General features: G+C 49.5%; 1 protein-coding gene across 3 annotated transcripts; it reads right to left on the bottom strand.

The window, feature by feature from the left end:
* Positions 1 to 814: 814 nt before the first annotated feature.
* Positions 815 to 14,593, bottom strand: RNF122 (ring finger protein 122). Of its 3 annotated transcripts, none has more exons than XM_045535370.1 (6): positions 14,160 to 14,593; positions 9,136 to 9,292; positions 3,837 to 3,882; positions 3,497 to 3,538; positions 2,143 to 2,225; positions 815 to 1,899 (listed from the first exon to the last, which is right to left on the bottom strand). In XM_045535370.1, the coding sequence occupies exons 1-6, from the start codon at positions 14,182 to 14,184 to the stop codon at positions 1,785 to 1,787; spliced, it is 468 nt and encodes a 155-aa protein (XP_045391326.1). In that variant the 5' UTR covers positions 14,185 to 14,593; the 3' UTR covers positions 815 to 1,784. The 3 variants fall into 3 exon arrangements, with proteins under 3 accessions (XP_045391326.1, XP_045391327.1, XP_045391328.1); XM_045535371.1 differs by having other exon boundaries at positions 2,143 to 2,222; XM_045535372.1 differs by lacking the exon at positions 14,160 to 14,593 and adding an exon at positions 9,700 to 9,762.
* Between the last annotated feature and the right edge of the window lie 9,475 nt (positions 14,594 to 24,068).

The raw sequence follows: 24,068 nt of genomic DNA, 5'->3' as shown, positions 1-24,068 counted from the left end.
AGTGTCTTGGGGCCGTGCAGCAAGCACCCAAACTGTGCCGACAGCCTTCATAGCACAATCACACCTACCTGTGGGCCTGGCACCTCTGGGTGCATGGACGTCTCGTGTATCTATGATCATCCGCACGCTGTACTTGCTCAGCAAACATTCCTCCTGTGTTCAACACCTAGCAGGCAACCGTGGCCTGGCTGCTCCGTGCTCATCATGGCCAAGAAAACAATTCCCAGCACTCTCAATGCACTTTGCATACCCACTACTGATTCGGTGCCCCCCTTGGGTCATGGACAGAGCAAAACTGGAGGGCAGGGGTGCAAGGTCAGAGTGCACACAGGGCCATGCAGTGTCACCATGCACTGCTGCTAGGTCTGGCACAGGAGGCCAGTTGTGGCAGTGATTGTCAGATAGCAGCTAAGAAAAAAGTACAATAAAAGAGATCAAGCCTCTTTGGTAGCAACCTGGACCATTTTAGGTGTGTTTAAAGGGCACTGCTGATTGCTTGAATTACGGGTTTAAAGTCTATTCATTTAAAGTCTTACTTGACTGAATGCTATGGTTGAAAACATCAACCTCCTTTAAAAATATTCTGGAAGTCAGATGAATAAACCTGGCTTAGCAAGTCCTTAATGTACACTGGTGTTAGTCCTAGCCTGTGTTGTGCAGGTAATAATCTAAGATCGGTTTTTGTTTTTAAGGATTAGGAACTTTCACGTGTGGGTGTTTGATTTGGGTATGGGGAAGTGAGAGGAGGCAGTTAGAGAAATTTCTTTTTGCTATTGGCAGAAAAGAGCCAACTGGCCACAACCACAGGCAAAAGTAGGTTAGAGAAACTTGTTAAATTTAATTCTTTAAATACATAACTTTCTCCCACCCTCACCCATTCCGGGAAGTAACAGAAATGTCCCCCTCCCTCCCTCCATGCTGGGGATCCATGTATAAATCCTGAGATGGTGAGAATGAAGTACAAAAATACTATTTACAAAGGGGAAGAAGGTATCTGCTGCTACCTTGACCTCAGACACCCTCCTCCCCAGGCCCCTTTTGATCCTTTACAAAAAGCCCCTGGGAATCAATTTGAGTATGGAACAAGCCCTCCTCTGGAGGGGCCCACAGACCCCCACGTGGAATAGGAAGCTCTGAGATTGAGGAAGAGAGAGATGGGCTAGCACCTCAGGTCCTGGCAGGGGGCAGGGGCTGCCTCTTCACTACCCTGCAGCCAGCTGGCCGCCAGCGGCCTTTGTTTCCGTAGGTCTCATGTAAACATTGACTTTCTCCTTTGAGATGTCCCTGCTCTTCTGTTTCATACAGAGCCTCCCTCGCCTCTGGTGGGAGCACTTGGTTCCTTGATCTTTCCTTCTGACCTTCCTGCGTTAGGAGTGGGGAGGAGAGGGAAGGTTGTAGGTGGGGCAGAGCCCGTCTCATCCTTCCTGGGTCAGGACAGCTTGTCCTCCCTAAGGGGAACCTTGAAAGGGGATTTCTGCATGCTGTTGATTGGGGTGAACTCCTTCCCCAAGAGCAGGGACCAGGCAGGTAGACAGTCTGGTACCAGGATCCAGTGGTCTCGCCGAGTGGTGCCACCAGTACTGAGGAGCAGGGAGGAAGGCTTCAGGAGGCAGGAGGTGGGGCAAGTCTGACGGTGGAAGCCCAGCCCTGCACCAGCCTCCCCTTTAGCCAAGGGGAACCATCACCCCCCCAACAGTCCTGTTCCTTGGAGCTGTGCCTGCAGAGAGGGACCAGGCACCCACGAGGCAAGAGGTCTTCTCCAGGTCTCGGTGCAGAGGTAGCGCTCACACCAGCTCATCCAGTAGGATCCCAATGCTCTGGGTGGCCTCGGAGGGGCCGGCGATGGGCTTGTTACACATGGGGCAGACACAGCGCACCTCCAGCCACTTCACTAGACACCTGCGGATGAAGGAAGAGCTGTGATTGCTAAGAGAATACCCCAGACTTCTGCAGCTGCTTCTCAGAACAAGAACATCCCATCCCTGCCTCAACCTCCCCCCTCCTCTGGCTCGCCTGGTGTCCAGACAGGACACGGGGCACCCCCGGTGAGGGGTGAGTGGGAGATGGCAGGGACTGGGACGTTCCAGATGATGCTCCCTGGTTATTCCTCCTTCCAAGGGCGACCGACACATCCCCACTTACTTGCGGTGGAAGGCGTGTTGGCACGGGAGCACGCCTAGCTCATCCTTCCCCTTGAAGTCTTCCAGACAGACGGCGCAGGTCTGCTGCGGGGAGAAAGTCGGGCACGTCAGAGGAGACTGGGGAAGCACCTCACTCACCCATCTTGAACACCCACGATCTCCTCCCCAACCAAGCAAATGAAGCTCTGGCCCGGTCCCTTCTGTCGGCCAGAGAAACTTTTGCCATAGTTTAGAAAACTGCATTGACAATATGGTAGCCATTAACCACGTGTAGCTATTAATTTAAATTTAAATGAAGCAAACTAAGATGAAATTAAAAATTTAGTTCCTCAGTTGCACTTGCCACATTTTGAGCGCTCGATGGCTACACGTGGCTAACGCTTCCCACGTCGAACAGCACAGATATAGAACGTTTCTATTAACATAGAAGTTTCCATAGAACAGTGCTGTTTTAGAAGAATGGCTTCAAATCCTTTCTAACCTAGCACACTTGGCGAGGGGGGATTTATCAACAGCAGCTAGAAGGATGGGGGTATGGTGTGTGTGGTCAGTTACATTCTTTAAATCCAGACTTATGTCCCTATACATTAACCCCCTTGATCGCAGCTGAATGACTCTCCTACAAGAGGGCTTAAACGCCTGCGCTAGCAGAGATATAGTAGCAGACAAAATGAGGCCATGTCTAGGCGGTCTCAGGTTTAGGGATACTGCGATCCTCCTTGCTTCCTGACAACCACAAACATGCTCTGATTCGAAGTGTCTGTGGCTATGGACAGAAGCCCTGGGAAATGGGTTAGGTGACCTCAAAGGCACAGCATAGGTAGGAGGGATGGGAAGTGGCCAACTCCTAAAGGAGTCAGAGTTGAGGGGACCTAAGGAATTGGGGTAGGGGTTGGGGGGAAGAGGTGGGGGAACAGCGAACAGCCGTAGGAATGAGCACACTAGTCAGATACAGTCTGTTAGGACAGGGTATACACCAGAGTAAAAGGACCTTATTATTATTATTTCAGTGAAACCAGGATGTAGGGGCTGAACACGGGGAAAGTCAGCTGCCATCTGTCCAAGGCATGCAGTGGTGTGTCCATCCTCCCCTTAAGGATTGTGCATTGCCGGATTCCTGGGGCCACGTGCCACTGCTTAGCCAAACCCGTCATGTCTTCTGCCTGAGCTGCTTCCAGACATAATGAATTCCATATATTGATCCCCTGCTGCGGTGAGTCTCTTTCACTTGGCCAAAGGAGGTATGAAGGCAGGGACTAAGAAGATTCCTGAAAGGGTCCAGGCTGAGAGGTGGAGAAAGGTACCATCTGCCTTCCCTGCTGGGGTCCCCCCCAATGCTGTCCCAGCACGCTTACCCCATATAATTGTAACTTCTTGGCATCACCTTTAAGCACCACCTGGGGAGAAAGAAGAGGCACAGTGTCCAAAGAAACCAACCACAGGGCCACCCAGGTAGTACTGACCAAGTCCCCAGCCTTTCACAGCGGCGCCTCCCTCTCTCCCGTGACAGGGAGGGCTCTGGACTGCCTGGTGCAAGCCAGACTTGGGGACAGTGAAAGGAGTTAGCCTCAGGGAGGCCCAGAGGTGAGGCCCAGGGGGATTCCAGGCCAGGGGAGATCGAGGGGGCCTTCCCTTCCCCTCTCTTATCGGGGCAAGCAGTAGGGGGGAGTCTCAGGGAAGCACGTGGCACTTTACCTCCTTATACCCATATCGCTCGCTCTGTGCCTGGTTCCGGAGTTTGCTGGGGGAGAAAGAGGAGAGAAAGCAGGTTACTACGCTTTTGCACACACAGAGCAATGTGGTGCAGGAGAGGCCGGCTGGCTGCACGGGGCATTCTTCCGGAGGGGAGCAGGGCTTGTCCCATGGACACCATGGGGCGTGGTTTGGACCCATACAGGCCACCCATCAATGATTAAGGACTAAGACTCTTGCTCAGGCTGGCTAGCCTCAGAATTCCTCTGCCAGGTCTCATACACAGATTGGGGTGCTCTGCCAAGAGAGTCCCCCAAATAGTTCATTCACTTCCCCCGCCCTTTCCCAGTGTGGTGAATTCCTTGAGGTACCCAAACCATACATATCAACAATGTGCTTACTGAGTGCGCAGAGGGAGTCAGATAGATATTCTTAAAAGGGATATTTCCATTAAGCCAGGACAGCAGGATAAATAAGTCTCTGTTGACCCTGGGGAATTTTCCACCCGGAGAACACAAGTATTCTGGAACCAAAGCACACTCTTCCCCTCGCAGTGCCAAACAACACAGACGATGCCTTCTTTGTTCTCTTCTTTTCAGTTTAAGCTGGTGGCCTGCACACGGCCTAACTCGCAATGGCCAAAGCATGGCATGTCGTTACTAGGGGCGATAGCATCATGGTTAGGGAACACTCGCTATGTGTTGCCGTGACGCTCATCTGCTCATATATGTCCTCACGGAATCCAGACAGACTTTAAGAGGGAGATACCTTCCCTTTTATAGATGAAAATGAAGCCCAGAGAAATTACGTAATTTGCCCAAATGTCACCGAGCTGGCTGGCAGCAGAGTCTGGATTTGAATGAGAGTCTATGTGATTACAGGGCCCAAGCTCTTTACCACATAATGTGGCCTGTTCCTCTAATTAGGCAAAATACATCATAGTCCCGAGGATATGGTCTGGTCTTGGGACACACCCTACAACTCAGAATGGCTCACTATGCAAATGGCTGGGGCCATATTTATGCACTTAATTCTGTGCCATTTTCAGTGGGGGGGGATCTTTCTCTCCAAATCTTGCAGGGAGCTTCGGCTGGCCTCCTGTACGTGGACTATAACAGGGGAAGCTGTGGGGGCTTTCTCCCACTGATCGTCCTAACACAGGCCTGGCGCATCGCAAGGAAGCATCGGAAACCCGGCAAGTCAGAGCAGGGGCAGGAAACTCTGGTCTGAGGGGTGCACGCAACTCACCACCTGTTTTTACAGGGTCCACAGGCTAAGAATTTTTTTTTTTTTTTTGAGACAGAGTCTCACTCTGTTGCCCAGGCTAGAGTGCCGTGGCATCAGCCTAGCTCACAGCAACCTCAAACTCCTGGGCTCAAGCAATCCTCCTGCCTCACCCTCTCGAGTAGCTGGGACTACAGGCATGCGCCACCATGCCCGGCTAATTTTTTCTATATATTTTCAGTTGTCCAGCTAATTTCTTTCTATTTTTAGTAGAGACGGGGGTCTCGCTCTTGCTCAGGCTGGTCTCGAACTCCTGACCTCAAGCGATCCATCCACCTCGGCCTCCCAAAGTGCTAGGATTATAGGTGTGAGCCACCGCGCCCGGCCTTAAGAATGGTTTTTACTCTCAAATGGTTGAAAACAGAAATAAAGAATAATATCTCCTGACACATGAAAATGAGATGAAATTCAAATTTCAGTGTCCATTAAGTTTTACCGGAACCCGGCCGTGCTTGCAGTTTACATACTGCCCATGGCTGCTTTTGTGCTCTGCTGGGAGCTGGGTAGTCCTAATGGAGACCTCATGATGCACAAAGCCAAAAATATTTACTATTTGACCATTTAAAGAAAAAGGAGTGCTGCCCCAAGTCAGCAAAAGAGAACCTCAAATCACCAAGAGCCCCAGTTGAAGGGGGCGAGAGATGCTCCGGGGCGCGGCGGAGGCTGAAGCTGCTCCCCGGGTGATGGAAGACACAGAAGGTTGGGGCCGAGCCAGGCGGGAAGCACAGTGTAGGGCAGATGGGACCAGGCTGTCAGGTGACCTGGGCAGGCTGTGTGCTCCTGGAGCCTTGAGAACTCCAGTCCCAGACGACTCCTGCCATGGGGCTGGGGGCAGCCCATCCACTGCACCCCACCTTCTCTGCACTCTCTGCTTCCTGCTCATTGCAGGGGTGGCTAAAGCTCACCAGGGCCCCCACTGTCCCATCCTTAGCTGTGCAGAGAACTCCTTAATCCAGGCAAGGCCTTTATGCACACAACTTCCAAATGGGAGAGGCAGGGAAGGATGTGTCCAAAGCTCATGTGAATGGCTGTTCTCAAAGCTGGGGTGAGAAGCTCACAGCCACAGCTGCCATCTGAGGAAGAAGGACACCACCGCTCTGCTCCGTGGACGTGCAGAGTAAACAAGGAAGTGGTGAAGAGCCTGTGTTTGTAACTCTGTGTTGGGGAACGAGGAGGGACTGACTGCCACACAGCTCAAGGCTCCACTGCCTCGCCTGCCACATGGCTGCATTCACACAGCACACGCTGGGCCCTCCCCTAGGTACCTGGGGTGTCCCCCTCCCCTGCACTCATCCCTCCCGTCTGGCTGATGGTGGGGAAGGGCTTCGGCGCTGGCCCTTCATCACACACACAGATTTCAGCTCAGCCAGGACTACATTGGGACTGCAATGGGGCAGAAAAGGTTGCAAGGAAAAACTGCAAAAAGCAAAGACCCTGGGGCCATCCTAGCTGGGGACATCATGCCAACAACTGCAGACAGGTGGCTTTCTCAGCTGTCGGATGAGCAAAGCGACTAAAAATACCCCCGCGATTTTTTGAAATACGAGACCACTTCTGGCCCCTGCCGGTGGGCTTTCCCCTTCCTCTTCTCCCTCTTAGAACCAACAATGCAGCCAGGTCCTGAAAATAACCGTCCCCTTCCTGCCTGTTTGTGCTTCCCTGGCCCCTCCGTCCTGCGGAGGGAGAGGGGAGGAGAAGAGGGAGCAGGGGGAGGCTGGCCTTGGCCGATGAGCTCACCAGGCAGGGAGGGGTGATCACGGGCCTATTTTGGCTGAGGAGGAAACCGAGAAGCAGGCAGAGGAAGTAAGTGGTGGCCCCTGCGCCCGTGTGTCTTTCTATATATAGGCACACACAGGCTGCCACATACCAGTGAGCCTCTGGGACCATGCGACTCCAGGGTCAACTGGCTCCGGGCAGGCAGAACAGAGGGTGGGGGGACAGGGGAGCAGATTACTGCAGAAGGGACAGGTGGTGCTGAGTTGCGCACAGCGGGGCTGCATGCACCGCAGCGGGGGCAGCTCTTAGCATCTTGCCATTACTGCTCTGCTCTTTCTCTTCGGCTGGAGCAAAAGAAGTCAGCTCTACACAGCTCCCCAGCTGGTCCTGCTGCGGGACCCGGCTCCTAGCTGCAAAGGGAGAGGCAGGGGACGCTACGGTGCCTCCCCCACCTCCGGCGAAGGAGTTAAGTCACACGGAAGGGAACATATGGAAGGAATCGGAAGGACTCTAGCTAGCTAATCGCTACCAGACTAGCCCACCTCTGTATCTTCCCTGATGCGTGATCCTGGGCAAATCCTTAACTGTCTGAGCATGAACTTCCTCCTTTATAAAGTGGGCTAATACCTAAACTAAGGATGAAGTGAGCTAAATGGTTTGCAAAACGCTGACCACAATGCCTGGCACACAGAAAGTAAAGAATAGCTAAAAACCTAACGTCACACTGATTAGTGGCTGGATTAGGAAGTGAACCTGGGCTACCCACTTCCTAGCCCAGCGTGATTTTCTCTAGATTGCCTTCTCTAGACCACCTTTGCTGCTTGGTGTGTGTGTGTGCCTATGGGGGTGGGCGGGGGGACAGGGAAGGGACCAAACAGAATTGGATCTACAGAGTCCTCCAGCCTCATCGTAAGTCAATCTTTGGTATTTGGTCTGTCTCCGTCATGGTTTTCCACGAATTGCATGAATTGCTTAACATAAGGGTGCAGGGTTGGTTGAGATCAGGGGAGGTCGGTGGCTAGGAAAAAAACAGGCTTCAGACAGGGAGAAGGAGAGGGAAGGGAGAAAGAAGTACCAGAAATCTACCCTCACCCCCACTTAATAGTTAGAGGCAAACTCCAGACCCAATTGTATAAGGAGGAAAATTTATTTATCCCACTGTCTCCACTGCATAGACTTTTAAGTGGAAAATTCCAGTGCTAGGGACCTGTTTGAAAAGTTCTGAGAAGGAGGAAGCCCAAGGTAGCAACTGGGAGCGCTGCCTGAGGCCACTTCCCCTTCTTAGAGGAAGCTCTTCCAGCCTTAGGGAGGAGGGCTAGGTACCTGCCTCTGCTCTAGCTGCCTTGCAGAGAAGCACTCAGACCCAGCAGGGCATCTCAGTAGCGAGCAAAGACTCCTTTTCCTTAATCTTAATTTAATCTTCTTAAATGATTTGATCGGACACTAGCCTAGACCCCAGCTGATGTCTACTGAGGCATCTGGTAAGGTGTGGGTGGCAGGGAAGAGAGCCAGGGATGATCACGTGGCTCTAAGGACTACCAGCCTGTCCGACTGGCCGGGATGCTCGACACTCTCCAATGTGCAGGACGGCCCCACACAATGAGGAATTGTCAATACCGACAGCACGCCCCAGTCAGAAACACGACTCCTTTGACTTCCACTCTACATACCAGTCATGCCCCACATTTTTTCTAGAAAAAGCCACCAAGTTCTGTCTTTCAGGAAGAGGCAGAGAAGCAGCCCTGCCAAGCTCATATCCTTCCCTGGATCCCTAAGCAATTAAGAATAAGTGATGTTTTTAGTTGGTTTTTTCTTTTCTGCCCCCACTCTCAAAAATAACAGCTTGCAAGGCAGAATAAACAAGGAGCTCTCCAGACATCAGCTTGCTAATATTAGCAGCTGGAGGGCTGACAACAGGATTTCCCGGGAGGGCAAAGGAACATGCCACTGATGCCCACTTGTTCCTGGCCATCCAGAGGGCGTGAGCTGGGAGTCGAGAAAGACAGCTAAGGGACTGACTACCAAGTCTGTTACTCAGACAGTAATTCTAGGCAACCTTAGAATAAGTGGCCAAGAAAGAGGTGGGCTGCAGCCCAACCCGTGGTGACCTTATATGCTCTGAGACAACTTGATAGGCTGATATAAATAGAAACATCAGGCCTCGGGGGCCCAGAGAGGGACAGGCTTAGCCATGTCCCCAAGCAGCGGCTCCAGCATAAGGCTAGCAACTCTGCTCGTCTTGCCTGGCCTCCTCCCTGCTGGACTCCCAACCCCGCCCCAGGTCAGCCAGCGATCCACTCACCTGATAAAATAGCAGCAGAAGATGAGGCTGAGCATGAACACGAAGATGCCTGTGCCAAAGATGACCATATAGATGTTGAGGGGCAGGTCCTGGAAACTGATGGGTGGCATCGAGCAGGACTTGTTGGTACTCACCAGTCCCAGGCCACAGAAACACCCTGCAAAGGGAGAAGAAACAAAATCGCATTAGAGTTGGAAATTGACCACTGGGGTTGCTGGCACTGGGCCAGCAAGGACAGACAGAGAACTGGCAGGCTCTGGGGTCCTGAGCCTCTGATTCGGTCAGTGGCTTTACTTTTATATCCCAGCAGTAACACTTCCTAGCTCTGTATGCTCAAGTGAATTATTTAACCAACTGACAAAACTGAATACTGTCTAAAGTACTTAAAACAGTACTCCCATCTAAGGGATCAAGGATTCAAACAATGGCCAGAAAACAGAAAACTTAATCCCCCCAGGTAGCAGCCTATGTAGCACAACAGCAAGATGAAGAGCCTTAGGTTAGAAGACACACGATTGGAGTTCCAACGCCTCCTCTGCCTATCTGTGACCTTTAGAAAGTTACCTCTCTGAGCTTCACTTTGTCACACAAAAACAAGCCGAATAGAGGACTGAAAATGACGGTGTGAGAAATAGGCTTTGTAAATTGCAAAGTGCAATTGCAAAGGTCATTTGTCATTATTAAGCCACCTGCTCCAGAACACAAGCTGTGCCAGGACTAGAATAGAAATTGTTCACTCCAAGGCCAGGCCAGTGCTCCAGAAAGTGGTGATGGGGGTTGGGAAGGGCAGTTGCAGCTTCCCTTACTGGTCAACTTGTCACCTCCCCCTTTTTTCTTTTTTTTTTGAGACAGAGTCTTGCTCTGTCTCCCGGGCTGGAGTGCAGTGGTGCCATCATAGCTCACAGCAACCTCAAATTCCTGGGCTCAAGCAATCCTCTTGTCTCAGTCTCCCAAGTAGCTGGGACTACAGGCATGTGCCACCATGCCCAGCTAATTTTTTCTATTTTTAGTAGAGATGGGGTCTTGCTCTTACTCAGGCTGGTCTCAAACTCCTGAGCTCAAGCGATCCTCCCACCTCGGCCTCCCAGAGTGCCAGGATGACAGGCAGGAGCTACCGCCCCCAGCCAAACTTCCCCCTTTTTAATCAAAGCCTCGACGGTACAGTCCCAGTGACAGTGGCGGCCCCTGGGAGCTTGTTGGAAATGCAGACACTGGGGCCCACCCAGACTAAATGAATCAGGATCTACATTTTAACAAGATCCTCTGCACAGTCACTTTAAGAAACACTGTTAGCCACTAGATGCTGCCTTGCACACGTGACTTGGAGATAAAGCCTGGTTGGTCTGTCCATCCTGGTAGTCACTTCCTCCTTGCCAGTATTTGGTGCTGAGGTGAGTATGTGACCAGGTTCCAGGCAAAGAAACGAAGAGAAGGTCTGTTGGAAAAGGAAAGTTTTTTTTAGGTATGTCTCCAAGATACCTAGAGTGGTGATGGCCAAGTTGTATCTGGAAAGAGAGCAGACCCATAAAAAAAATCAAATGGCTGAGGATGGCAGAGCAGAAAGGGAAAGAGAAGAATCCTCGATTAACAAGAACACTAGAATTTACCATATGCCTGCTACATCCCAAGCACATTCTCATGCTACCAACTCAATCTTTGCAATGCCACAGTAAGACGTTGTTACTTCTCCCACCAATGGGAAAAAAAAACTCAATCATTAAATAACCCGCCCACAGTCAAATAGCTAAGAAGGCCTGGCTCCAAAAGCCTCTCTGTATTCAGGCCTTGGGTTCTAGGCACTTTCCTGACATCTTGGTTAGGAGCCAGGACGCAGTAAGATACTGCAGAGTCCTACATTCCAATTACCAGTGCTACCAGAACTCAGCAGAAGGCTGGCTTGAAAGACTGAAAGTCAGCTTTGACATCATATATCTCATGAAGCTTCATCCCTTACACCTAACTGTTGCCCATGTAATGAGCCTCCATTCAAACCTCTTTTAGATTGTGCTGAATTCTATTGCCACATCCCCATCCAAACACTCATTACCTACTACTGTTTCCTAATTGATGTCATCGCTATTTCTGGTTCCTTCTCTAATTTACCCCATACGCCTGACACATCCTCCCACTTGGTTTATCCTGTATTTTCCAAACTCATAACTGGCTTCGATTCCTCCTAAACACGTACCCTTTTGCCTTGCAATTTTCCACCAAATGTTCTCTAATACCACCCCATGTGGGTGTACCGTGATAGACACATAGGAGAATGAATGGATGGCCTCACTATGTTGGGAAGAAGAGAGACAACATGGATTTCACCATAGAAAATGAGGTACATACTAGAGGTGTGTCTATAATCCTGAGAACAAAGGTGAGACTGTCACTAAGTGTGTACAGTCCTCCTAACAAGCCTGAGTACTCCTAGGTCTGATGGCACCAACTTGGACTTTTGCAAATTCTCTAGTGTCTATCCTGCCCTAGTGTTTGGCTTGTTCTTGATAACTAGTTAATAGATAAATAACTCCCCATTTTCTCAAAATAACCTGGTCCTCCTGGCTAAAGCTGCCACTTCAAAGTAACAAGAGTGAGGTTTGGGAAAACTTCCCAGAAACTGCCCTCAGCCAACAGATCACCAGTCAACCCACAAGTATTACTGAGGTCAGCCTGTTCTATGCACTGATCTAGACATCGTGGGAAAACGGAAAGTAAAAGTTCTTATTCTGAAAGACTTTCTGATTAAGTTGAAATTAAAGAAATAAGCAGCCACTAAACTTTGCTGCGTCTTGCTTTTAGGCAGTGGTTAGAAAGAAAGAAAGAATAGTTTGTTACCCCTTCCCACTCAAATATTTGCTCTCTGTGGGCCAAACAAGATCAATTTTCCATGAAGACATCATGGTAGACCAGCTAGAGAAGGATAACTTGCAGAGTCTACACTGGATAAGGGCCTCGGGACTTCCCTTCCAGAAAACTGTCCTCAATGCCCAGGCCTTGGGCCCCCAGCCATCTCCTCACCTCCAGCCTCAGCAATATTTGATGCTACAAGAGGGTCTAACACCCTATCTGCCTTGGCTCTTCCGGGCACCCTTATAAGCTGGATGGTTGGTATGGGAACTCCCCAAGCCGTGGCTCCCGCAGAGGGTACGTGCCTGTACTTGGCAGGTGCACTGGTCCCCCCCACCTCCTGGTCCTCTGATCAGTTTATGTCCACTATCTTATTCTGTCTGCGAGAAGCTTTCTCTGGGGCCCTAGGATTTTATCAGGGAGCTTGGGACCTCATGCAATAAAGACATTAAGTCAGAAGAACTTCATGGTCAAGAGAAGATAGTCTGTTTGCTTGTATTACTATTGAAGAGAAGTGAACAAATAGTCTGTTGGCCAAAACCTGACAGTGGAGTAAGTTTTCCCTCTAAAACTTGTAAGGACAGAGAATACCAACCTCAAGAAAAGAGGGGCACCTGATATTTTCCAGGAGGGTGGGGGAGGAGCTTTGATTTCTCACTGGAGTCAAAGGATAGGCTCTTGCAGTCACTGTCAGAAGTCCAAAACAAAGCAGCAACCTAAAACTTCATAGGAAAACGAGGCTGCCTAGCAGAAAAGCCAGTATTCCTGACCAGCTGCCTCATTTCTTCTCCTTAAGTCTCGTTCCATTGTCTATGGCAACCTTAGAACGCCTTGACATCAGAATGGCTCATCCTATCTGGCAGGCTGGGAGCGAGAATGACGTCAGAGCAGGGCTGGCCAAGAAAGACCAGGGGATCTGGGAACTGCTTCTGCTTCCCAGCCAACGGGAATCTTTCCCAGATGCTGGGATGCACCGGCCTTCCTCAACCCCCACCCCCCGCCCCTTCTCCCACGAAACCACCTATCACACGCAGCTTGGTTCGTTTTCAGGAAATGAGATCCGACTAGCAAAAGGAGGAAGGGGGATGGGGGGCGCTCAGACACATGCTGCCCAAACTCTGCCTTAAAACAAAAGCCTCTTGAAATAATTAATCCAAGATCTGGCAGGAGCCTACTCTCAAGAATGGATTTTTTTCCCCCTAACTAGCCAGCTTGCCATGCTCAGAGATAAGGCCAGCTGCTTCCCATCTCTGCCTCCCAGAAATTCTCGAGGCGCTAAAACAACGCAGTCAAGGGATCACGGGGGGGGCGAGGGGGGAGGGGTATTAGTATGTAAGGTTTTTAAGTGACCTGCTCAGAAAGTATCTAAGGTTTTTAAGTGACCTGCTCAGAAAGAGCCTCCTTTCAGGCAGTTTGGGTGAGGAGTCTAACCTGTGTGACCTGAACTGCCAAAAAGCCTCAGGTGAAATGAACTAGCTTAGCAACACCACCCAGGCCTGGGAGAAACAGGGGGGTGGGGGGAGAGTTGCTGGGTCTGGAGGTGCGGTCTCCACCTGGGCTCGAGAGCAGACACCCCAGTCTGGCCTTGGGGCCAGAAAGCACAGCTCCGGCCAGGCCAGCGCCGCACCCCAGGGACAGCCGAGCGCCCGGGATATCTGCAAGGCTTTATTAACTCAGTAAAGCGACTCTTTAATCCAGCGTCTCCTCCAGGCACGAGGCCCGGCTAGCAGCCAGTGGGAAGCCAACAAAGAGCGAGGAAGCCGCCCCTGCACCCTGTCCCGCACGTTGCATTGTATACATATTTAAAATAGCCTGCAAAGTTTCAGGCCGGGAACTTGAGCTCCCTCTAGGAGATCCTAGCCGGGGCGCGGATTTAATTCTCCTCCAACAACCACAACAAAGAACAGAGTTTGAGCGCACAAAGGCAGGGGAAGGGGGTAGGAGAGCCGAGCCGCCACACAAAGGCCGGGGACCCCTCGGCTCCCACGCCCCCGGCCCGCCGCAAGTTCAGAGGCCCTTCCAGACCCTCGACTTAAAACTGGATTATTTCGAATTCCGCGCTGTGCAGAGCAGCGTTGGGCGGCAGGACGCCTTCTCGACCGTCCCATTTCATCAGAAACTTGGCTGCAGAGGGAGGACGAGCCCTCTGCGGTCCGCTCGCCCCCCGGCGCCCCGGGACTCACCGTTACACCACTGGAATGGGTGCATCAATGAGGTCTCGGCTGGCTTCCCGGGCGAACGGACGCAGGCGGGGTGCCAGGCGGGCGGGCTGGGCGCACCGGCTGTCGCGCGGGGCCGCGGGAGGGGCGGGTGCGGGGCGCGGCGGCCGCCTTTCTCCGGATGCCCAACTCCCCGCGGAGTGGGGGGGTCTCTGGCGAGGCCGGTTTTCAGAGCAACAAAGAGGGAAGAGGAAGAGACGGACAAACAGAAAGTCCTCCGGAGCACAGCACCGCAGAGGAAACGCACGAAGGGTCCCGGGCTGGGGGAGATGCGGGGCGTCGCAGCGCGGGGCGGGGGTGCCCAGGCGGCGGGAGCTGTCGGCCTGCAGAGGAGGGACAAGCCCCGGCAGGAGGCTCGGCTCCGGTGCCGCGACGCGGAGGTGAGCTGGCTGGGGCTCCGAAACTGACACCCGGCCGCGCACGCCCCCGCCCTTTTACCGCCCCCGGGAAACCCCGCCCCCTGCCCGTCACCCGCCCTCCGGCCAATGGGAGCCTCCCTCCGGCCCGGGAGTGCTCGGTGCGAGCCCGCCCCCCGCCCTGGAAGGCCGGAGCATCCCCGCGCCGCCCGCCGCCCGCCGCCCCGCGCACCTTCCCGGGACTCGGGAAACTCCAGTCTGCAGGGGGGCGGGGACCGCCGGCCTCCTGCCCCGCGGACACAGGCCAATGAGCAGTCACTGCCACATTATTTTCCGCCTCCAGATCTGTTAATGTTTAGCACTTCCACAGCCCTTTGAGAAGCCAGTTCCGGGAAGTAGTGACACTTCTGCTCACGGGGTGCGGACGGGGCCTGGGTGGCGCCTGGCGCGTCCTCCTGCTCACTGCGGAAGGGCCACCTGAAGCAAGGGAGTAAAGTGGGTGGATGACCAAGGTGGCATCTAAAGCACACTAAAGCACAAAGGGCTTTAGGATCATCTAACTTTTGGCCAGCCCCTCATTTTACAAACCAGGAACTAAGGCCTGAAGCTTAAGACTTGTCAGGGTTCCGCGCTCCTGAGTGGCCAAATCAAAACCAGAAAGTGACACTGTCAACGCCTTAGGGACAGGTATCTTTGGCATCTAGCACCTCATTGGTGTTGAATAAATAGTAGTTGAAAAAAAAGATTGAATCTCGCAATTCCCTGCCCAACATTGTGTCTTTTCCATGACGATGCATCGATGCATCGTCTCTTTCTTTCTGTTTTTGTCTCTCTTTTCAGCTTTCATTTTTACAGAAAGTATTCGCTGTGAGCCTATTAATACTTTATGCCAAGCACGGTTGCCCCATCGACGTCGTAGGAGACAGCAGATTTCTGCTCTCCTGGGACTTAGTGCGTGAGGCGACAGGCAAACAAGCAAACAAATGAGAACGTTGTTACCTTCCTGTGAAACATCCAATCTCCCCATTTAATCTGTTAATAGAAGATGATAAAATACCCAACACCAGGGAATTCCTGGTACTCAAGGTTGTGCATATGAGAGCCTTGTCATTTAAAACTATTGTCGTTAAGGTATCAAATGACTTGACAAACATCACAGAACAGGCTGGAACACAGTTTAACACTTAATTACTCAATTGTCTTAAAACATTTGTTTTCTTTCTGAGCTAGTCAGGAGAGGCATCATGCACATATCTAATTCATTTCACTTAACTGACAATTGCAAAAGCTTCCTAACTGGCCCCTGTGATTCTAGTCTATTTCTCAGACTTTAAAGCCCACAAGAATCGCTCTTGTGTTAGAGATGCAACATGTGCAGATTGCCAGGCCATGAGTCCAGAGATTCTGATTCAATCATTAAAAAAGTGGGCCCAGGAATCTTCATTTTAATATGCTGTTTCCCCCAATTCTCATGCAGTTATTGGGAGAAATAGTGCTCTGACTTCATTCCCAAATCCACCCTTTCGGTTGGCCCCAGAGTTATCTTTCCAAAATATAAATGTGAATATTCATTTCTTTTGCTCAATAACTTTTATTGGTCTCTGCTGCTTACAGAATAAAGTTCAAACTACAATGTGGCATTCAAAGTGTTTCTGTCTTCCTAATACTCTCCTTCCTACACATCGTTCATCAGCCATGAAGCTTTTTGTTGTTGTTATCATTCCTTGAACATATTTTGTTCTTTCTTAACTGTGATCCTGTACCAGCTATTGCTTCTGTTTGGAACGCCTGTGTTTCTTCTGTGCCTGACAAACATTTCGTGAGATTCCACCAAAAATTTACCTCTTCTGTGGCTCACTGTTGTTACCCGCTGTATGAATCTCTTTTAACTTTTTGTGTGCACCATGTAGTGTGGCGTGGATTCTCGAGATAATTGTGTGATTTCCTGGGTTCGATTCCTTCATGAACCCTCCTCATAAGAGATTTTTCCAGGGCATAGTCCACTTCTGTGGGTCAGTGTCTGATTCAATAAATGTTTCTGGAATTTATGTTGTGTGAGCATGTGTATAAATAACCATACAATTTAAGCCACATTCCAGGTACAGTGTACAGGTTTAAAAACCATATAGACCACACACTGTATGATTCCAAATATATGACATTCTGGAAAGGATGAAACTACGGAGACAGTAAAAAGACCAGTGGTTGGCAGAGGTTGGTGGGAGAGTGATGAGTAGGTGGAGCACAGACAATTTTATGGGCAGTGAAACTCCTTTGTATGATACTACAATGGTGGAGACATGTCATTATACGTTTGCCTAAACCCACGAAATGTACAAAACCAAGAACGAACCCTCATGTATACTTAATGTAAACTATGGACTTTGGGTGATCCCCATGTGTCGATTGATGTAGGTTGATCAATTATATAACAAATATACCACTCCTGTGGGGGATGTTGTTAATGGGGGAGGCTGCGCATTGTGGGGGTAGGGGGTGTATGAGAAATCTGTGTACCTGCCTCTCAATTTGACTGTGAACCTAAAACTGCTCTGAAAAATAGAGTCTATTTTAAAACAACAACAAGTGTGCATAATGGTTACTTAACCAATAGTTCTTTCTGTTCATGGAGGAAAAGTGTGATGGGTGATCCTAATTTCATTAAGGCTTTCCTGCTAGGTGCCTCTAGCACAAAACTGTGAAATAGGGAGAGCCTTTGAAGGGAAGATTGAGAGGAAGTGATGAACACCTCCCCATCCTGTTCGCATTTAGACTGTGAAGAGAGCCTTGGTGGGAAAACACCTTGATGGTAGGAACAATGGAAGCTCTCATTGAAACAGTCAGGACAATGAACATCTCAGGTCACACCTACACAGACCGTGACTACAGTCATCAGACAGGATGTTCTATAACAACTTCTATTTTATTAAGCATTCAGTAAGATCTCCTGAGGCACTTAAGGACTCCAATTTAAAAAACAACTACTGGATCCCTTCTCAATCTTTCACACTCATCCCTCCTGCCCAATGTGGCCACAGGGCCTCAGAGATGATGGTTTAGATTGGGAGATGTAGCTTAGAGGAAGGGCTTTGGTTTGGAGCATCTTTGGAAAGGCTAGTTCAGTCCCAGCCTCTCCCTAGACTGAAGGGTCCAACAGAAGACAAATGGATTTCTTGCATTGTGTCGATACAATTCAGATCTCTCACCCACCCCCGTCCCACCCAGTTTCACATGCGTCAGAAAGACAAGTCTGGTTATTTTATTGAGGAAGAAACTGAAATGGTAAAGAAGATGAGGGATCATTATTCAAAGCCAATTGAGAAAGCTGAAGTAGGATTATATTTCTAAATCTTCCATGGAAAGAGGCAAAGGTAATACTAAGCTTCCAGAAAAACATCTAAGGAGTCAAGGGATCCTCTTCGTTCCCACTGCCCCACCCCAACATCCTCTCATATGCTCTGTGAGCCCCCACTTTAAGGACGTGCAAACATTAGAGAAACACTTGGGAGAGACAGCCCATTCTACGGGGAACATGGGGGCAGAGGCCTCGATCATTTCATTTCACCTTTACTAAGGGACTCTTTTCTGGCTTTAAAATCCAGACCTAAAATATGGAAGAGATGCCAACCATGGCTGGTTGTCAAAAATGAGAGTTAACTCTGGGAGGATGAGGAGGGAGGATTGCTTGAGCTCAGGAGTTCGAGACCAGTATCCGATCACAATCCGATCGAGAAATGATTCATTGTTTGTGCATATAAGAGGCGAAGATGACACTTCAAAATGACAATTTTTTTGATTTTCAGTCAGCTCAGGAGGTACCCACTTAGGGAGGTTTTTTACCTTTCTGATTTGCTTCAAATGTCGAACAACTGTAGAATGGTCGACGTTGAGTTCTTTGGCAACTTCTTGTGTAAGTTGGAAGAGGATCAGCTTCGATGATTGCTCTCAGTTGGTCATTGTCAGCTTCCCACAGCCGGCCACTGCATTCATCTTCAAGGCTCTCGTCTCCTTTGCAAAACTTCTTGAACCACCACCGCACTGTACATTTGTTAGCAGTTCCTGGGCCAAGTGCATTGATGTTGCAAGTTGTCTCTGCCGCTTTACGATCTCTTTTGAACTTGAACAAGAAAATTGCTTTTTGTCTAACATCATTTCCATAGTCTAAGATAAGCATAAAATAAACACCAAATACTAAGTCACTAGCAAAAAAACGTAAAGCAAGAAATGCACGTTCAAATGATGTATAACATAACCACATTTATTTGAGAATATATTCCAGTATCAGATGGCAAATTTCAACAAAGCTAAAACCACAATTATTTTTGAACCAACCTAATAATTCTGAGAGTCGTTCATTGTCCGTTGGGTAAATGAGGCTCTTCACTCTTTTTATTCTTTTGTTTTTTTTTTTTTTTTTTTGAGACAGAGTCTCACTCTGTTGCCTGGGCTAGAGTGCCGTGGCATCAGCCTAGCTCACAGCAACCTCAAACTCCTGGGCTCAAGCGATCCTCCTGCCTCAGCCTCCCGAGTAGCTGGGACTACAGGCATGTGCCACCATGCCCAGCTAATTTTCTCTCTCTCTCTCTCTCTCTCTCTCTATATATATATATATATATATATGTGTGTGTGTGTGTGTGTGTGTGTGTGTGTGTGTGTGTGTGTGTGTGTTTAGTTGTCCGTATAATTTCTTTTCTATTTTTAGTAGAGACGGGGTCTCGCTCTTGCTCAGGCTGGTCTCGAACTCCTGAGCTCAAACAATCCACCTGCCTCGGCTTTTTATTCTTAAAAGATCTGGCCTTTCTCTTTCCAGCTACCCTGGAGGTCTCAGGACCAGAATTCTTTTAGGGGATTGACATAAGTCTTGGCCAAAGGTGTTCATAATCTACCCAGCAATGCCACCTGGTCCTGGTGTGTTGTTCCCCAGGAAAGTGAAGCAGCAATTTCCCCACCCTGCCCCCAGCTCCAAACCCACATAGGAAGTCCAACAGGAGAAAAAGTCCACTGCTGTGACTGAGGAAGAAAACTCTTTCTCTGTCCGGAAGCTGGGGCAGTTCTGGGATGGTGCCAGGGGCTTTTGCCTAAGGGAATGTCCTGATGCTTTTCATAAGAATCAGAGGAAAGAATCAGAGGAAGAAACAAAAGCTATGCGGTTTAGGCTGACCTGGTTTCCCGGGAATTCTGCACAGTCCTGCTATGTTTTTGTCTTTCTGGAAGGAAGCCAGCACTATAAGCTGGAGCTGAATCATCTCATGTGTAAGAGTGGAGATTCCAGAATAAAGAGGGGAGAGGGAGAGAGAAGGGAGAGGACCACCTGTTATCAACCACCCCTGTGTGCCAAGCCTTGTGCTTAGTGCTTTGCACAGTGTCATATGTTCCTTACCATCTTTGAGGGATTATTTTTTTCAAATTTCCTATAAGATAAAATTGAAGCCCAAGAAAGTTAGGTCTTGCCAAAGATCACATCATTCTTAAATATTGGTGCCAGAATTCCAACCAAAGTCGGTTTCTCTCCAGAAAACACACATGGTGGTTAAGAATAAGGCTCTGGGCCAGCCGTGGTGGCTCACACCTATAGTCCCAGCTACTCAAGAGGCTGAGGCAGGAGGATGGCTTTGGGCAGGACAAGCCTGGCACTTGTCCCTGAGGCCGCATCAGAAGAATGAGGACAAGTGGTTTGAGGAGAAGGAAAGAGGAGCTTATTCATTTGCTGGCAAATGAGGAGGTTGGCAGACTCCTGTCTCAAAGTACCAACATCCTGCCTCTGAGCAGGAACACAGAGCTTTTAAAGGGAATGCTTTCAGCTTCAGGCTATTGCTGTTTATTTCTAGTTGATGGTTTCTGATTTATCCTATCTTCACCTGGACAATTCCCTTGAGCCATTTCTGGTGGCACAAAGACCAAAGGACACTGCCCTGCCCCTCCCGACCACTGGCCTGAGACAGGGATGTAGGATTAGTTCTCAAAAAGGGTGACGGGGTTTTGAAGAGACGGAAAACATTTTCCCCACTTTTCAGGCTATTCTCTCTGTTACCGACTTAAAGACTCTTCTAGCAAATAGAATGACACGGAGATGACAACGTTTGGCTTTGGAGACTGCGTCATAAAAATGCACGGCAGTTTCCTTCTCGGACTCCCCACCTCCCTCATCACCTGCTCTGGGGGAAGCCAGTAGCCACGTTGCAAAGACACTCACCTGTGGAGAAGCCACGTGGAGAGGAGCCGAGGTCCTCACCGCACAGCTGAGCTGCTCCTGGGTTCCTGACACACAGACATGGGGAGACAATAAATGTCCGTTGCTTCAAGCCACTGGATTTGGGGTAATTTGTCACCTAGCAATAGATAGATGATATAGCTACTGTAACAGAGAGCCACAAAAATACCAGAGTGCCCAAACAATCTGTTTTATTTCTGTCTCATAAATATTCCAAAGCAAGTGGAAGGTGGAGGGAAGGAGGCGTGCTGCTTGCTCCCTGAAGCCTTGTGGAGACCCGAGTTCTTTTGCCCCTGGGCCGTGTCCTGAGATGTGAGCCTCATTCATACAGTAGAAGCTGGCTCACCAGGTATATACCTTATGTTCCAACCCAAAGGGAGGGTATGAAAGAGGGAAAGGGCAGCACTTTTTTTTGTAAGAAATAGAGCATCACTTCTGTTCACAGTCCATCGGTGAGAACTTAGTCACACGGTCAGGCCTCTCTGCAAAGGAGGCTGCAGAGTTCGGTCTCTGGCGGGACGGTCATGTGTCCGGTGAAAGCCTGGGGCAGTTGTATTAGTAATAGGAAGAAGGGACGAATACAATCTGTGGATGCTTAATAATCTCTCCATCCCTGAGTCCCGGCTTGGGTGCTATCTCTGTGACTTCCGGTTACTCACCACTCTGGGTTGCTGTTTTCTCATCTATAAAGTGAAAGATCGGTAGTTTCCAAACATTTTAGTTTTAGTAGCTTAGTCTTTTTATGCAGTAATATTTTTCTTTCTTTATTTTAATTTTTTTTTTTTTTTTGAGACAGAGTCTCACTCTGTTGCCCGGGCTAGAGTGAGTGCCGTGGCATCAGCCTAGCTCACAGCAACCTCAAACTCCTGGGCTCAAGCGATCCTCCTGCCTCAGCCTCCCGAATAGCTGAGACTACAGGCATGCGCCACCATGCCCGGCTAATTTTTTTCTATATATTTTTAGTTGTCCAGATAATTTCTTTCTATTTTTTTGGTAGAGACAGGGGTCTCACTCTTGCTCAGGCTGGTCTTGAACTCCTGACCTCGAGCGATCCACCCGCCTCGGCCTCCCAGAGTGCTAGGATTACAGGCGTGAGCCACCGCGCCCGGCCTATTTTAATTTAATTTTTTATTGATCGAAAAAAATACAAACTGCATGGATAAAAAATAAAATAGAACTGCTTTGTTTGAAACTTGGTGGGGTTCCTCTCCGCGCCCACCCTCCCCCACCCCCAATCTGTATCAGTAGCCCTCGAGAAATCTATTTAAAATACTAGGGCTCTGCCAATGGCTGTCAGAAAATCATCAGACTAGAAGTTCTCCCGGATTCCTTTCAGTTCTGGCATTTTTGAGGCTGTTATCACTCCCCTGTGTGCCCTGAGCTAGGCTGGGTCAGTCTCGTCTTGCCCGGCAGCTGGGGGCTTTTTGTGCCTGGCATGTGTTGGCAGTGGAAAACAGAATGAGCTTTTGCTTTGGGTGTCCAGCCTCCCCTCTCTTCTTTTCAACCTTCATAAGACTTCTCTTGCGACATCTCTCTCCATTCTCCTAATGCGAGGTCCCCTCCCTCCTACGACCGGGTGCCAAGGTACGCTGGCAGCTGAGCTGGAGCATGACAGGCTGACACTATGTCCTGCCCCCTTACTCTGTCCCCCTCCTGGCGTGGACTTTGAGATTCTTTGGAGCAGACTTTTTCTTCCTCCCCAGGTTAATCTGTTTCCTAACCCTCCGGTCTTGCCCCCTTCTGGGCTGCGGTTGGTCTGAACTGGGACTGGGAGCTCAGGCTCAGCCAAGGTCATGGACTGAGAATGTGAACTTGCTCAGCCCTAACCCGGTTTGTGAACAAACTCCAGGGGTCAGAAAGGCGGGGCCTGGATTAATCTCAGTGTCTCTCCTGGACACACACTGCTCCGGGGAAGGTTACCCAGGGGGAGGGGGCTTTCAGTCTGCAGATGGGCAGTAGCTGGTTTGGGAACTGATAAACACATCTCCCTCCCTACTACCCAAGGACAGGGCTGGGCCTCTTTCCACTTGATTCTGAAATTCCTTCCTGAGAAACTGGCCGTTTTCACCACCCTCTCCCAGGCTGGCTTCAGATGCCAAATGGGAATTTGGCTGGAGGCTTAAGTGTCTGCTGAATCAGGCCATTCTGAAGGCTGGCGACCACTGCCCGCAAAGTAGGAACATTCCCAGGATGGCTGGGGGAGAGGGGTGGGAATTGGGAAAAGGGGAGGGAAGGGGGCCTAGTCTGGTCTTCTTAGGATGAGGAATATCTTAAATTTCTGGATATGACATTGGGACCTAGTGGTGGGGTTGTTTTACCCCAAGAATTGCAGGTGAGTGATATTAAGGAGTGAAGCAGGTCTTCTGTAAGAAAGTGAGTAGAGAGGCGGGAGCACGGTGGCTCATGCCTGTAATCCCACCATTTGGAGAGGCCAAGGTGGGAGGATCGCTTGAGGCCAGAAGTTTGAGACCAGCCTGGGCAACACAGTGAGACCCCATCTTTGCAAATAATAAAAAAATTAGCTTGGTGTGGTGGTGCACGCCTATAGTAACCCAGCTACTTGGGAGGCTGAGACAGGAGGATCACTTGAGCCCAGGATCTTGAAGAAGAGGTTAGCTATGATTGTACCACTGCACTCCAGCCTGGGCAACAGAAGGAGACTCTTTTTCAAAAAAAAAAAAAGTAGAGATGAGGAGAGATGAACCGGAGAGTAGGCATTTAGCTCATCTAAATGGGGAAGCCCCTTCTTAGGTCATTGTCATGTACAAATGTGGGCTTATTGTCCCTTTCAACTTATTGAGAGAACACAGGAATCCGAATTTTATGTAAAGTTTTTTAGTTATCAAAGCATCGCACAGAAAACCAAACACCCTCTGCTGGTGGGTTTTGCGCTGGAGCTGCCAGTTTGCAAGCCCTGATTTAAAGCCTTTGCCGGACGAATCCTCCTGTTGTGGTTTCACACCCCCAGTTCTTAATTTTCAAACTCTATTGGAGATTAGCCTGTCATTTTCTAAAAACATTTTTATTTAAGTAATATATACATATATAATTTATTATCTTTGCCATTTTAAGTGTACTTAAATTTATTACTACCTATCAGTAGTCTCTATTTTCATGAGATCCACTGTTTTTAGCTCCTGCATATAAGTGAGACTATGTCATCTTTGTCTTTTTGTACTTGGCTTATTTTTTTCCAATATATTTCGTAAGATTTATTTTATTTTATTTATTTCTATTACCTGCTTATTTTGCTATTTTAAAATGTGGATTCTGGGTGTGTAAGGCTCATATTCTGTTTCTTTCTTT

Source organism: Lemur catta, chromosome 22, assembly GCF_020740605.2.
Source record: "Lemur catta isolate mLemCat1 chromosome 22, mLemCat1.pri, whole genome shotgun sequence".
NCBI lineage: Eukaryota > Metazoa > Chordata > Mammalia > Primates > Lemuridae > Lemur > Lemur catta.
Note: the sequence above shows the minus strand (reverse complement) of the source record. Positions and strands in the feature narration are given on the sequence as shown.

Coding starts and splice junctions, on each gene's coding strand:
- RNF122 (XM_045535370.1), bottom strand. CDS start 14,184: ATGCACCCATTCCAGTGGTGTAACG. Junction 9,293..14,159: donor CCCATTCCAGTGGTGTAACG/GTGAGTCCCGGG, acceptor CTCCCTTTGCAG/GGTGTTTCTGTGGCCTGGGA. Junction 1,900..2,142: donor CAACACGCCTTCCACCGCAA/GTAAGTGGGGAT, acceptor CTTCATCCGCAG/GTGTCTAGTGAAGTGGCTGG.